The sequence below is a fragment of the Oncorhynchus tshawytscha genome, linkage group LG09, assembly GCF_018296145.1.
Source record: "Oncorhynchus tshawytscha isolate Ot180627B linkage group LG09, Otsh_v2.0, whole genome shotgun sequence".
NCBI lineage: Eukaryota > Metazoa > Chordata > Actinopteri > Salmoniformes > Salmonidae > Oncorhynchus > Oncorhynchus tshawytscha.
In genome coordinates, this window is record NC_056437.1 from 3,984,219 (window position 1) to 3,998,956 (window position 14,738).

General features: G+C 45.9%; 1 protein-coding gene across 1 annotated transcript in view; it reads left to right on the forward strand.

Moving 5' to 3' along the window:
- ift74 (intraflagellar transport 74) overlaps window positions 1–14,738 on the forward strand; it is a 63,948-nt gene that overhangs the window by 16,647 nt on the left and 32,563 nt on the right. Inside the window, exons 11-15 of the mRNA XM_042326392.1 lie at window positions 390–533; window positions 3,326–3,366; window positions 3,455–3,534; window positions 8,232–8,285; window positions 13,623–13,720. Coding sequence (XP_042182326.1) covers window positions 390–533; window positions 3,326–3,366; window positions 3,455–3,534; window positions 8,232–8,285; window positions 13,623–13,720 — 417 coding nt within the window. The remainder of the gene's footprint in view (window positions 1–389; window positions 534–3,325; window positions 3,367–3,454; window positions 3,535–8,231; window positions 8,286–13,622; window positions 13,721–14,738) is intronic.

Sequence of the window (14,738 nt, forward strand, 5' to 3'; positions counted from 1 at the left end):
GCTGAATCAACAAGCTCACTCACTCATTCGCTGAATCAACAAGCTCGCTCACTCATGGGCAGAATCAACAAGCTCACTCACTCATAGGCTGAATCATATCCATTATAATGACCAATGATCAAATCAAGGTTTGAAGAGCATGTTTTAATGGTTATAGATTGGGTACTGTATCTAATAATCATGTTCATACATTACCTGAAAACCCCCAAAATGTTCATTTTAGTCAGACACACCTTTTAGTCTGTTGCCATCGTGATTGTATTAAACCAGGGTAGATGTCGTTGGTCCCATAGAGGGAGTCAGGGCCTTCCACCAAACAGGTAGTTAGACCCGTCCATCCACACTGACTCAATCCCTTCTGTCCCCTCTGTCCTGTGTGATGTCCGTAGGAGCTGTATCACTCCCAGGTGAAACGGGAAGCTGTGTTACTACACGAGAAGCTTCAGGAGCTGGAGCTGAAGAGAGACGCTATGGTGGCAGAGGACAAGAGCATGGGATCGCCCCAGGAGGAGAGGGACAGGCTGTTTAAACAGGTGAGGAGAGGAACAGGCGGATTAAACAGGTGAGGAGAGGGTGAGGAGAGGAACAGGCTGATTAAACAGGAGAGGAGAGGGACAGGCTGTTTAAACAGGAGAGGAGAGGGGTGAGGAGAGGAACAGGCTGTTTAAACAGGTGAGGAGAGGGTGAGGAGAGGAACAGGCTGTTTAAACAGGTGAGGAGAGGGACAGGCTGTTTAAACAGGTGATGAGAGGGACAGGCTGTTTAAACAGGAGAGGTGAGGAGAGGGACAGGCTGTTTAAACAGGTGAGGAGAGGGGTGAGGAGAGGGACAGGCTGTTTAAACAGGTGAGGAGAGGAACAGGCTGATTTAAACAGGTGAGGAGAGGGTGAGGAGAGGAACAGGCTGATTAAACAGGTGAGGAGAGGGACAGGCTGTTTAAACAGGTGAGGAGAGGGACAGGCTAAACAGGTGAGGAGAGGGACAGGCTGTTTAAACAGGTGAGGAGAGGGACAGGCTGTTTAAACAGGTGAAACAGGTGAGAGAGGGACAGGCTGTATAAACAGGTGAGGAGAGGGACAGGCTGTTTAAACAGGTGAGGAGAGGGGACAGGCTGTTTAAACAGGAGAGGTGAAACAGGAGAGGAGGGGACAGGCTGTTTAAACAGGTGAGGAGAGGAGGGGACAGGCTGTTTAAACAGGTGAGGAGAGGGACAGGCTGTATAAACAGGTGAGGAGAGGGACAGGCTGTTTAAACAGGAGAGGAGAGGGTGAGGCTGTTTAAACAGGTGAGGAGAGGGTGAGGAGAGGAACAGGCTGTTTAAACAGGTGAGGAGAGGGACAGGCTGTTTAAACAGGTGAGGAGGCTGTAGGGACAGGCTGTTTAAACAGGTGAGAGGGACAGAGGGGTGAGGAGAGGGACAGGCTGTTTAAACAGGAGAGGAGAGGGTGAGGCTGTTTAAACAACAGGGCTGATTAAACAGATTTAAACAGGTGAGGAGAGGGACAGGCTGTATAAACAGGTGGGCAGAGGGACAGGCTGTATAAACAGGAGAGGAGAGGGACAGGCTGTTTAAACAGGAGAGGAGAGGGACAGGCTGTTTAAACAGGTGAGGAGAGGGACAGGCTGTTTAAACAGGTGAGGAGAGGGACAGGCTGTTTAAACAGGTGAGGAGAGGGACAGGCTGATTAAACAGGTGAGGAGAGGGAGAGGCTGATTAAACAGGTGAGGAGAGGGTGAGGAGAGGAACAGGCTGATTAAACAGGTGAGGAGAGGGTGAGGAGAGGAACAGGCTGATTAAACAGGTGAGGAGAGGGACAGGCTGTATAAACAGGTGGGCAGAGGGACAGGCTGTATAAACAGGTGAGGAAACAGTTGAGGAGAGGGACAGGCTGTTTAAACAGGTGGGCAGAGGGACAGGCTGTTTAATCAGGTGGGCAGATGGACAGGCTGTTTAAACAGGTGAGGAGAGGGAGGCTGTTTAAACAGGTGAGGAGAGGGACAGGGGAGGGACAGGCTGTTTAAACAGGTGGGCAGAGGGACAGGCAGTTTAAACAGGTGGGCAGAGGGACAGGCTGTTTAAACAGGAGAGGAGAGGGACAGGCTGATTAAACAGGTGGGCAGAGGGACAGGCTGTTTAAACAGGAGAGGAGAGGGACAGGCTGATTAAACAGGTGAGGAGAGGGACAGGCTGTTTAAACAGGTGGGCAGAGGGACAGGCAGTTTAAACAGGTGGGCAGAGGGACAGGCTGTTTAAACAGGAGAGGAGAGGGACAGGCTGATTAAACAGGTGGGCAGAGGGACAGGCTGTTTAAACAGGAGAGGAGAGGGACAGGCTGATTAAACAGGTGGGCAGAGGGACAGGCTGATTAAACAGGTGGGCAGAGGGACAGGCTGTTTAAACAGGTGAGGAGAGGAGAGGAGAAACAGGACAGGCTGTTTAAACAGGTGAGGAGAGGGAGGGTTTAGAGGAGAGGAGAGGGACAGGCTGTTTAAACAGGTGGGCAGACAGTCACCACAACCTTAAATGGTTTCATACATTTGTCTCTGTCTTTAAATATGGGCGGCAGGTGGCCTCGAGGTTAGAGCTTTGGGCCAGTAACCGGAAGGCTGCGGCAGGTAGCCTCGAGGTTAGAGCTTTGGGCCAGTAACCGGAAGGCTGCGGCAGGTGGGCAGCCAGTCACCAGGTTCGAGCTTTGGGCCAGTAACCGGAAGGCTCGAGGTTAGAGCTTTGGGCCAGTAACCGGAAGGCTGCGGCAGGTGGCCTCGAGGTTAGAGCTTTGGGCCAGTAACCGGAAGGCTGCGGCAGGTGGCCTCGAGGTTCGAGCTTTGGGCCAGGTTAGAGCTTACCAGTTACCGGAAGGCTGCGGCAGGTGGCCTCGAGGTTAGAGCTTTGGGCCAGTAACCGGAAGGCTGCGGCAGGTAGCCTCGAGGTTAGAGCTTTGGGCCAGTAACCGGAAGGCTGCGGCAGGTAGCCTCGAGGTTAGAGCTTTGGGCCAGTAACCGGAAGGCTGCTGGTTCCAGTCATGGAGCCGACAGGGTCAAAAAGCTGCCGTTATGCCATTGAGCAAGACACTTAACCTCAATTGCTCCAGGGGTGCTGTACAATGGTAACCCAGGCCGTGACCTCACTCTCTGGGGGTGTCTCATGGGGGGGCACCCCACCAAATTCTTATTAAATACTGCTCTGATGTCACAATCGTCAATGTCATTTTTTGGGGGGGGATAAGGGAGTGGAGAAGTTTGGTAAAGAGGTGTATATTTTAAGGTTCAGTGAGTTGAATCTGTGTGTTATGCTTCAAAATGTCGCCTTGTTTTGCGCTCCAAGGTAAAAGAAGACAACCAGGAAACAGCAAGCATGGAAAGACAGTACGTAGTTTCTGTGATCATTTTAAAGTCTTATCCTAGCCAACCAAAGTGATATGCCTGTTTTATAACTCTGTGACGTTTCTAACAGGTTGACTGAGATGCGTGAGAAGATGAGCCTGATCAACGAGGAGATCCGACAGCTTGACAATAACATGGAGGAACACCAAGGTACGGACTGATTAGATCTCTCCACTGGGGTCGTAGATGTTATATCTGACGGGTTTCATAGTCCCGTAGAACAATGAGTTTTGACATTTTATTTTTTATATTTTTAGAACATTCACAGTCTTGTACAAGAGCTTTGCACTGGGGTGGAGTGGATGGGGAGTGGGCTGGGATGGGAGAGTTTTGGGCACTTGGCCCAATGAGGGTGGTGGAGGGGGGGGGGCGAGACGGGAGCATTGTCCTGTAGATGTGTTCAGTAACAGTTCAGTGAATTGGATATAAATCCATTAAGGCCTCTGGATACCGTCCAAGACAACTCTCTCCGCTCCGCCTTGCCTGCATAGATTACAGCATCCTGTCCTGACCAGGGTAGCACATATATCCTGCATCCCAAATGTCTCTCTATTCCCTTCCTAGTGGATCCCTATTTCCTTCCTAGTGCACCTTATTCCCTACCTAGTGCACTTACGTAGGGTGCCATTTGGGACTCGGGCATCCTGTAGACGCCTCTCTGTGAGACGCCTGTCTGCTGCTCTGGTCTTCATGGGGATGTGTATTGTATTGTTAGACTCCAGAGGGGAAGTCAACATGGCTGGTGGTCCATGGTAGAGGTGTTTTGAAGTCCCACACCGGGGACACTTAATGAAGGAGAGCCTGAATGACCACACCCAAATTACACTTCACATCAAATGTTATTGGGTCACATACTCATATTTAGCAGATGTTATTGGGTCACATACTCATATTTAGCAGATGTTATTGGTCCATACTCATATTTAGCAGATGTTATTGGTCCATACTCATATTTAGCAGATGTTATTGGTCCATACTCATATTTAGCAGATGTTATTGGTCCATACTCATATTTAGCAGATGTTATTGGTCCATACTCATATTTAGCAGATGTTATTGGTCCATACTCATATTTAGCAGATGTTATTGGGTCACATACTCATATTTAGCAGATGTTATTGGGCCATCATGATCATCATATTCCCTATTGCCACCGGGCCCTGGTAAAAGTGCACTATATGGGGAATAGGGTGCCATTTGAGATGCATCCATACTGTAGCTCTCAATACTTGGAGGAAGTAGAAACATAAATATGTGTGTTGTTCACTCTGTCCTAATATACACTGCATCATGTTGTTCTAACAGACTTCTTTACTTCAATCAATGCTTTTGATCAAACTGTTTCCTGTCCTCATCTCTGTCTCATATCCTCTGACTGTTTCCTGTCCTCATCTCTGTCTCATATCCTCTGACTGTTTCCTGTCCTCATCTCTGTCTCATATCCTCTGACTGTTTCCTGTCCTCATCTCTGTCTCATATCCTCTGACTGTTTCCTGTCCTCATCTCTGTCTCATATCCTCTGACTGTTTCCTGTCCTCATCTCTGTCTCATATCATCTGACTGTTTCCTGTCCTCATCTCTGTCTCATATCCTCTGACTGTTTCCTGTCCTCATCTCTGTCTCATATCATCTGACTGTTTCCTGTCCTCTCATCTCTGTCTCATATCCTCTGACTGTTTCCTGTCCTCATCTCTGTCTCATATCCTCTGACTGTTTCCTGTCCTCATCTCTGTCTCATATCCTCTGACTGTTTCCTGTCCTCATCTCTGGCTCTCATATCCTCTGACTGTTTCCTGTCCTCATCTCTGGCTATCCTCTGATATCCTCTGACTGTTTCCTGTCCTCATCTCTGTCTCATATCCTCTGACTGTTTCCTGTCCTCATCTCTGGCTCATATCCTCTGACTGTTTCCTGTCCTCATCTCTGGCTCATATCCTCTGACTGTTTCCTGTCCTCATCTCTGGCTCATATCCTCTGACTGTTTCCTGTCCTCATCTCTGGCTCATATCCTCTGACTGTTTCCTGTCCTCATCTCTGGCTCATATCCTCTGACTGTTTCCTGTCCTCATCTCTGGCTCATATCCTCTGACTGTTTCCTGTCCTCATCTCTGTCTCATATCCTCTGACTGTTTCCTGTCCTCATCTCTGTCTCATATCCTCTGACTGTTTCCTGTCCTCATCTCTGTCTCATATCCTCTGACTGTTTCCTGTCCTCATCTCTGTCTCATATCCTCTGACTGTTTCCTGTCCTCATCTCTGTCTCATATCCTCTGACTGTTTCCTGTCCTCATCTCTGGCTCATATCCTCTGACTGTTTCCTGTCCTCATCTCTGGCTCATATCCTCTGACTGTTTCCTGTCCTCATCTCTGTCTCATATCGTCTGACTGTTTCCTGTCCTCATCTCTGTCTCATATCCTCTGACTGTTTCCTGTCCTCATCTCTGTCTCATATCCTCTGACTGTTTCCTGTCCTCATCTCTGTCTCATATCCTCTGACTGTTTCCTGTCCTCATCTCTGTCTCATATCCTCTGACTGTTTCCTGTCCTCATCTCTGTCTCATATCCTCTGACTGTTTCCTGTCCTCATCTCTGTCTCATATCCTCTGACTGTTTCCTGTCCTCATCTCTGTCTCATATCCTCTGACTGTTTCCTGTCCTCATCTCTGGCTCATATCCTCTGACTGTTTCCTGTCCTCATCTCTGTCTCATATCCTCTGACTGTTTCCTGTCCTCATCTCTGTCTCATATCCTCTGACTGTTTCCTGTCCTCATCTCTGTCTCATATCCTCTGACTGTTTCCTGTCCTCATCTCTGGCTCATATCCTCTGACTGTTTCCTGTCCTCATCTCTGTCTCATATCCTCTGACTGTTTCCTGTCCTCATCTCTGGCTCATATCCTCTGACTGTTTCCTGTCCTCATCTCTGGCTCATATCCTCTGACTGTTTCCTGTCCTCATCTCTGGCTCATATCCTCTGACTCAGACGGTAAGAGGCCTACTGTGTCCCTCTTGTTCTCCACCAAACTCCTCCAACATACTAATCAACTAGACTAGGCCATCCTTCCAGTAGCATTAGTTTGGAACTAACTACTTCGTCTATACTTTATATAGACTCTACAGTCTTAGAAGTAAAGGTGCCTGGAACCTTTTTGTGTTGCCACACCGCCAGAATATTTTCAGTTAAAAGAAGGTCCTAGAGGAACCCCTGTGTAAAGGTTCAAACTGGAACCTTTTTGGAATGCTAGGGGTTCTATTTTGAACCTTTTTTAATAATATATTACAGTTTTGGCAGCCTATCAGATTGAAGGCGTGGCGTTCAAATGTATTTTTGGCAAGCCCGTTAGCATAAATGTAATTCCTGTTCTTCATGTTAAGTTTGTACACTTTACATTTAAGTTTTCCTTTAATATTTATGCAAATGACATATTTTAATGTAATATTATTAATATTAACATTGCTGATTACATATAGTAATAAATTGGTAACTATTCTAGCTTTAGGATTTGCATAGGTTCTTGAGGAACTCATAGACCTCTGTTAGCCTCATTGACGCTATGAAACTGTCAGTGTTTAATTTAACGTGATGACAATACAACAGAACTGATGAAGAGGAAGGACATTTACTGTAACAGGTGGCTGAAAAAATATATTGATTAAAGCCACGCCCCTACTAAGCCACGCCCCCACTCCACTGATAGAAGCACACTCACACACACTACATGTTGTTTAAATGTATGTAAACTACTAAGCCACGCCCCCACTAAGCCACACCCCCACTCCACTGATAAAAGCACACTCACACACACTACATGTTTAAATGTATGTAAACTACTAAGCCATGCCCCTACTAAGCCACGCCCCCACTCCACTGATAGAAGCACCCTCACACACACTACATGTTGTTTAAATGTATGTAAACTACTAAGCCACGCCCCTACTAAGCCACACCCCCACTCCACTGATAGAAGCACACTCACACACACTACATGTTGTTTAAATGTATGTAAACTACTAAGCCACGCCCCCACTAAGCCACGCCCCCACTCCACTGATAGAAGCACACTCACACACACTACATGTTGTTTAAATGTATGTAAACTACTAAGCCACGCCCCCACTAAGCCACGCCCCCACTCCACTGATAAAAGCACACTCACACACACAACATGTTGTTTAAATGTATGTAAACTACTAAGCCACGCCCCCACTAAGCCACACCCCCACTCCACTGATAAAAGCACTCACACACACTACATGTTGTTTAAATGTATGTAAACTACTAAGCCACGCCCCCACTAAGCCACGCCCCCACTCCACTGATAGAAGCACACTCACACACACTACATGTTGTTTAAATGTATGTAAACTACTAAGCCACGCCCCCACTAAGCCACACCCCCACTCCACTGATAGAAGCACACTCACACACACTACATGTTGTTTAAATGTATGTAAACTACTAAGCCACGCCCCCACTAAGCCACGCCCCCACTCCACTGATAGAAGCACACTCACACACACTACATGTTGTTTAAATGTATGTAAATTGTCAAGTATTTTGTCTGTAAAGTTTTTGTTCATATGTGTCTCAGTAAGACTAGCTGTCACCATTGGCGTCAGCTAACGGGGATCCTAATAAATCAAATCCCTCCAGGGTTCCTCCATGAACCTGTTGCTATATTGATCCATTAAAGGTCCTCCCAGAACATCTCAACTAACCAAAGGTGCAAGTATGAACCATTGACTAACAATGGTTCCTCGCAGATCTCCAGGGTTCCACAAGTCACCTCTAATTCTAAGAGTGGTTAGACTATACACTCAAGTAACAACTCACTTTTTGTCCAACAGGTGAACGAAACCAGAAGTACAAAGAACTAAAGAAGAGAGATGAGACTATGGACAGTGAGTTGACCATTACATACTTTCTGTGAACCATTCCTGTGTAGGTTGTAGAAAGTTACATATCTTGTATCCCTTTCAGTCCAAAGACAACTTTTATTTCCGCCAAAACGACTTAGTAATATTTTCGTTCAAGTTCTGCCTACGGCTTAGTATGTAACGTAGCCATAATGCTGAGGCGACATTAGCACGCTTCTACACTCTTAAACTCTTGATGGTTGCTAGGCAGCACAAGTTTTCTGCAGGCTATCTCTGCAGTAGATTGCAACTCCGCCCCCTTTGGCAGTTCAATCTTGTTGGAAAATGTTGTAGTTGTCTAGTGTGTTGGGAACAGAGAACAAAAGGAGTAGATTTCTTTCTTGGCGTGGTAGAACAGATTCAGGGCATAATGTGCAGTCGTGGCCAAACGTTTTGAGAATCAAATCAAATATTAATTTCCACATTGTTTTTGCTGCTTCAGTGTCTTTAGAATTTTTTTGGTCAGATGTTACTATGGATACTGAAGTATAATTACAAGCATTTCATAAATGTCAAAGGCTTTTATTGACAATTACATGAAGTTGATGCAGAGTCAATATTTGCAGTGTTGACCCTTCTTTTTCAAGACCTCTGCAATCTGCCCTGGCATGCTGTCAATTAACTTCTGGGCCACATCCTGACTGATGGCAACCCATTCTTGCATAATCAATGCTTGGAGTTTGTCAGAATTTCTGTGTTTTTGTTTGTCCACCTGCCTCTTGAGGATTGACCATAAGTTCTCAATAAATTAACGTCTGGGGAGTTTCCTGGCCATGGACCCAAAATATTGACGTTTTGTTCCCTGAGCCACTTAGTTATTCCTTTTGCCTTATGGCAAGGTGCTCCATCATGCTGGAAAAGGCATTGTACGTCACCAAACTGTTCCTGGATGGTTTGGAGAAGTTGCTCTCGGAGGATGGTTGGTACCATTCTATATTCATGGCTGTGTTCTTAGGCAAAATTGTGAGTGAGCCCACTCCCTTGGCTGAGAAGCAACCCTACACATGAATGGTCTCAGGATGCTTTACTGTTGGCATGACACAGGACTGATGGTAGTCTTCTCCGGACAAGCTTTTTTTCCCGGATGCCCCAAACAATCGGAAAGGGGATTCATCAGAGAAAATGACTTTACCCCAGGCCTCAGAAGTCCAATCCCTGTACCTTTTGCAGAATATCAGTCTGTCCCTGATGTTTTTCCTGGAGAAAAGTGGCTTCCTTGCTGCCCTTTTTGACACCAGGCCATCCTCCAAAAGTCTTCGCCTCACTGTGCGTGCAGATGCACTCACACCTGCCTGCTGCCATTCCTGAGCAAGCTCTGTACTGGTGGTGCCCCGATCCCGCAGCGGAATCAACTTTAGGAGACGGTCTTGACGCTTGCTGGACTTTCTTGGGCACCCCGAAGCCTTCTTCACAACAATTGAACCGCTCTCCTTGAAGTTCTTGATGATCTGATAAATGGTTGATTTCGGTACAATCTTACTGGCAGCAATATCCTTGCCTGTGAGGCCCTTTTTGTGCAAAGCAATGATGACGGCACCTGTTTCCTTGCAGGTAACCATGGTTGACAGAGGAAGAACAATGATTCCAAACACCACCCTCCTTTTGAAACTTCCAGTTTGTTATTCAAACTCAATCAGCATGACAGAGTGATCTCCAGCCTTGTCCTCGTCAACACTCGAGAGAATCACTGACATGATGTCAGCTGGTCCTTTTGTGGCAGGGCTGAAATGCAGTGGAAATGTTTTTTGGGGATTCAGTTCATTTGCATGGCAAATAGGGACTTTGCAATTAATTGCAATTCATCTGATCACTCTTCATAACATTCTGGAGTATATGCAAATTGCCATCATACAAACTGAGGCAGCAGATTTTGAAAATTAATATTTGTCATTCTCAAAACTTTTGGCCACGACTGTACAGACAAGGGTATGGTAGGATGTGAGTACAGTGTAGGTAAACCTAGGCATTGAGTGATGATGAGAGTGGTTGTGTCTCTGGAGGCACCAGTTAAGCCAAGTGAGGTCTCTGTACGTGTGGGGGTGGGACAAAAGAGGCATGTTGGGCGGGGCTGGGGGTTCTACAGGACAAGGCATATTAACATTAGGGAGAGGCATGTGTAGCCGAGTGATCATAGGGTCCAAAGAGCAGAAATAGGTGAGTCAGGAAGCCGTTTGGTAGTCGCTACTACGCTAGGCGAGCTGGAGACACGGTGATTCAGACAGCTAGCGGGCTGGAGACACTGTGATTCAGACAGCTAGCGGGCTGGAGACACTGTGATTCAGACAGCTAGCGGGCTGGAGACACTGTGATTCAGACAGCTAGCGGGCTGGAGACACTGGGATTCAGACAGCTAGCGGGCTGGAGACACTGTGATTCAGACAGCTAGCGGGCTGGAGACACTGTGATTCAGACAGCTAGCGGGCTGGAGACACTGGGATTCAGACAGCTAGCGGGCTGATTCAGAGCTACACTGATTCAGACAGCTAGCGGGCTGGAGACAGATTCAGACAGCTAGCGGGCTGGAGACACTGTGATTCAGACAGCTAGCGGGCTGGAGACACTGGGATTCAGACAGCTAGCGGGCCGGGGCTAGCAGATGGGCCTTTGGCGACGTCGCAACAGAAAAGCCTGTTGAAACCACATTGGACGTTTACGTCGGCAGATCCGTCGTGATGGATTGGCAGGGCTCCGAGGTGACAATAAAGGGTCCAGGCCAATTGGAAAAAGAGGTATTGTAGCCCAAGAATTAGCTGGCAGACCTCTTCTGCCACCCGGGAGGGCTAACTGATGCTTGCTTCGGGACAGAGGTGTTAGCTAGCAGTAGCTACACGGATTGCAGCTAGCTAGCTGCGATGATCCGGTGCAATGGACCAGGGCTTGTGGCAGGAATCCGGTGGATGTGGTAGAGAAAAATCAGTCCGATATGCTCTGGGTTGATATTGCGCTGTGCAGACTGGCAGGAATTGACCGTGCTGAAGCTGGCTGGTGTCCGAGTTAACAGTGAGGACCGCTAGCAGTGTCTAACTGACTACTAGCTAGTAGCTAGTTAGCTGGCTAGCTTCTGAAGGGGGTTCTGGTTCTAAAGTATAAAAATAGCAGAGCCGTACCACATTGGGTGAGTTGGGTTGCAGGAGAGTATATTCAGTCCGTAGATGGAAAGAGAGATAAAAAATATACGAATAAAACTAGGAAAACAACTATTTACACGGGACAAGACAAGACAAACACACGACCAACTGCTAGGTCATCTTTTAATCACAATCACATTATTAGCATGCTATAAAGTATCCTAAATCAAGTGGTCATCTATCACTGATCAGAAACATTTAGGATGTAGCAATGTAGCCTAGATGCTACATCCTATAATGTAGCCTAAATGCTACATGCTATAATGTAGCCTAAATGCTACATGTTATAATGTAGCCTAAATGCTACATGCTATAATGTAGCCTAAATGCTACATGCTATAATGTAGCCTAAATGCTACATCCTATAATGTAGCCTAAATGCTACATGCTATAATGTAGCCTAAATGCTACATGCTATGATGTAGCCTAAATGCTACATCCTATAATGTAGCCTAAATGCTACATGCTATAATGTAGCCTAAATGCTACATGCTATAATGTAGCCTAAATGCTACATGCTATAATGTATCCTAAACGCTACATGCTATAATGTAGCCTAAGAGTAGGCCTATTATTTTGCTCGATCATGTGGAGGCAACTCCAAAAACCCATGGAGGTTGAAATATGAACACCAGACTCACATGCTTTTGAAAATAGGATTGCTATTATTTTCTATGGGTGTCATGATGAAGCTACGCCCCTACTCCTGCTCCCTAACAAAGTGGAGTGAGGGTAGGAAAGAGAGGAAATTGGGCCTCCTGAGTGGCGTAGCTGTCTAAGCCACTGCTTCGCAGTGCTTGAGGCATTATTACAGACCTGGGTTTGATCCCGGCCATAACCGGGAGACCCATGAGGCAGCACACAATTGGCCCAGTGATCGTCCGGGTTAGGGGAGGGTTTGGCCGGACAGGATTTCCTTGTCTCACTGTTCTCTGGCGACTCCTTGTGGTGAGCCGGGCGCCTGCAAGCTCACCTCGGTCGCCAGCTGGACGGTGTTTCCTCCGACACGTTGGTGCGGTTGGCTTCCGGGTTAAGCGGGGCAGTGTGTCAAAAAGCAGTGCGGCTTGGTGGGGTCGTGTTTCGGAGGACGCATGTCTCTCGACTTTTGCCTCTCCCGAGTCCGTACGGGAGTTGCGGCGATGGGAGAAGACTGTAACTACCAATTGGATACCACGAAATTGTGGTGAAAAAGTGGTAAAATGACCCAAAAAATGATAATAATAGGAAAGAGATGAAAGGTGGATGAAAACAGCACAGACTGTTTCTAAATATCACTTTTAATATGTCAGCGGTATCACACATTCCCGTGACAAGTTCTGTTATATTCCATTATATTCTTATTAGAAAATATACAGTGGGGCAAAAAAGTATTTAGTCAGCCACCAATTGTGCAAGTTCTCCCACTTAAAAAGATCTGTTGACCTCTGTCATTGCCAACAAAGGGTATATAACAAAGTATTGAGATAAACTTTTGTTATTCACCAAATACTTATTTTCCACCATAATATGCTAATAAATTCATTAAAAATCCTACAACGTGATTTTCTGGATTTTTTTTTTCTCATTTTGTCTGTCATAGTTGAAGTGTACCTATGATAAAAATTACAGGCCTCTCTCATCTTTTTAAGTGGGAGAACTTGCACAATTGGTGGCTGACTAAATACTTTTTTGCCCCACTGTATCTGTGTTGACTGTGATCGGATAGGTGTGTCTTTGTCTGTTTCGTTAACAAAATAACAAACTATCGATTTAATTTGGCTGGTGTAACCACGGCTACACAGACCTGTAACAGGTAAATTAATTAATTTTAAATTAAAACTCAAAATATTATTTTCCTTTTTGAAAACACATTTTATTCGTCCTTATAATGTTTCTTAGGAACCTGCCGAAAGCAATTGATAATGGCTAGAATTTTTAATGCTGTATATTCAATGTATTTATTCAAATAGACGACACCCACCCTGCACACCACTACTACCAGTCCTCCCCGGCGTGCCGGCGTGCACACGGGAGGACTAAAAGGTGTATTCAGGCAAGAATGTTGTCAAAATTGGCCTGTTTATAAAGAGGGGGGGGTCATATAAACATTGCCTGTTTGATTTATTTTTACAGCCTAAATAGTGTAAATCCTATGTGTAAGCAGTATTGTAGTCTATACTGATCGTTTATCTGGCATTGATTCATATTTCCACAGGTTTTCTGGATTCATTTGATGAGACTAAAGCTACAGAGGTGGAGAAAAACCGTCAGACACAGGCCATCATCGTAGCTCTACTGGAACACTCCAGCAGAGTGAGTGAGAGAGAGAGAGTGTGTGCGTGTGTGTGAGTGTGAGAGAGAGAGAGACCAAGGAGGCCCTACAGCAGCACCTAGATCTTCTGCACAGATTCTGTCAGACCTGGGCCCTGACAGTAAATAAGACTAAAATAATGGTGTTCCTAAAAAAGGTCAAATTCCCAGGACCACGAATACAAATTCCATCTAGACACCATTGGCCTAGAGCACACAAAAAAACTATACATACCTTGACCTGAAAATCTTCAACAAAACTGTGAACGTTCCATCAAAGGAATATAAAATTCGACATACCAATTAGGATCTGGCTAAAAATACTTGTATCCGTTATAAAACCCATTGCCCTTTATGGTTGTGAGGTCTGGGGTCCGCTCACCAATCAAGAATTCACTAAATGGGATAAACACGCGGCCGATACCCGCTAATTATCAAAATCCATAAAAGATCTGTTAAATTCTACAACCACCTAAGAGGAAGCGATTCTCAAACCTTCCATAATAAAGCATTCACCTACAGAGGAAATAAACCTGGAGAAGAGTCCCCAAAGCAAGCTGGTCCTGGGGCTCTGTTCACAAACACAAACAGACCCCACAGAGCCCCAGGACAGCAACACAATTAGACACAACCAAATCATGAGAAAACAAAAAGATAATTACTTGACTCTTTGGAAAGAATTTACTAAAAAACAGAGCAAACTAGGATGCTAATTGGCCCTAAACAGAGAGTACACAGTGGCAGAATACCTGACCACTGTGACTGACCCAAACTTAAGGAAAGCTTTGACTATGTACAGACTCAGTGAGCATAGCCTTGCTATTGAGAAAGATCGTCGTAGGCAGACCTGGGTCTCAAGAGAAGACAGGCTATGTGCACACTGCCCACAAAATGAGGTGGAAACTGAGCTGCACTTCCTAACCTCCTGCCAAATGTATGACCATATTAGAGACACATATTTTCCTCAGATTACACAGATCTACAAAGAATTTGAGAGAGAGAGAGAGACGAGAGGAACAGA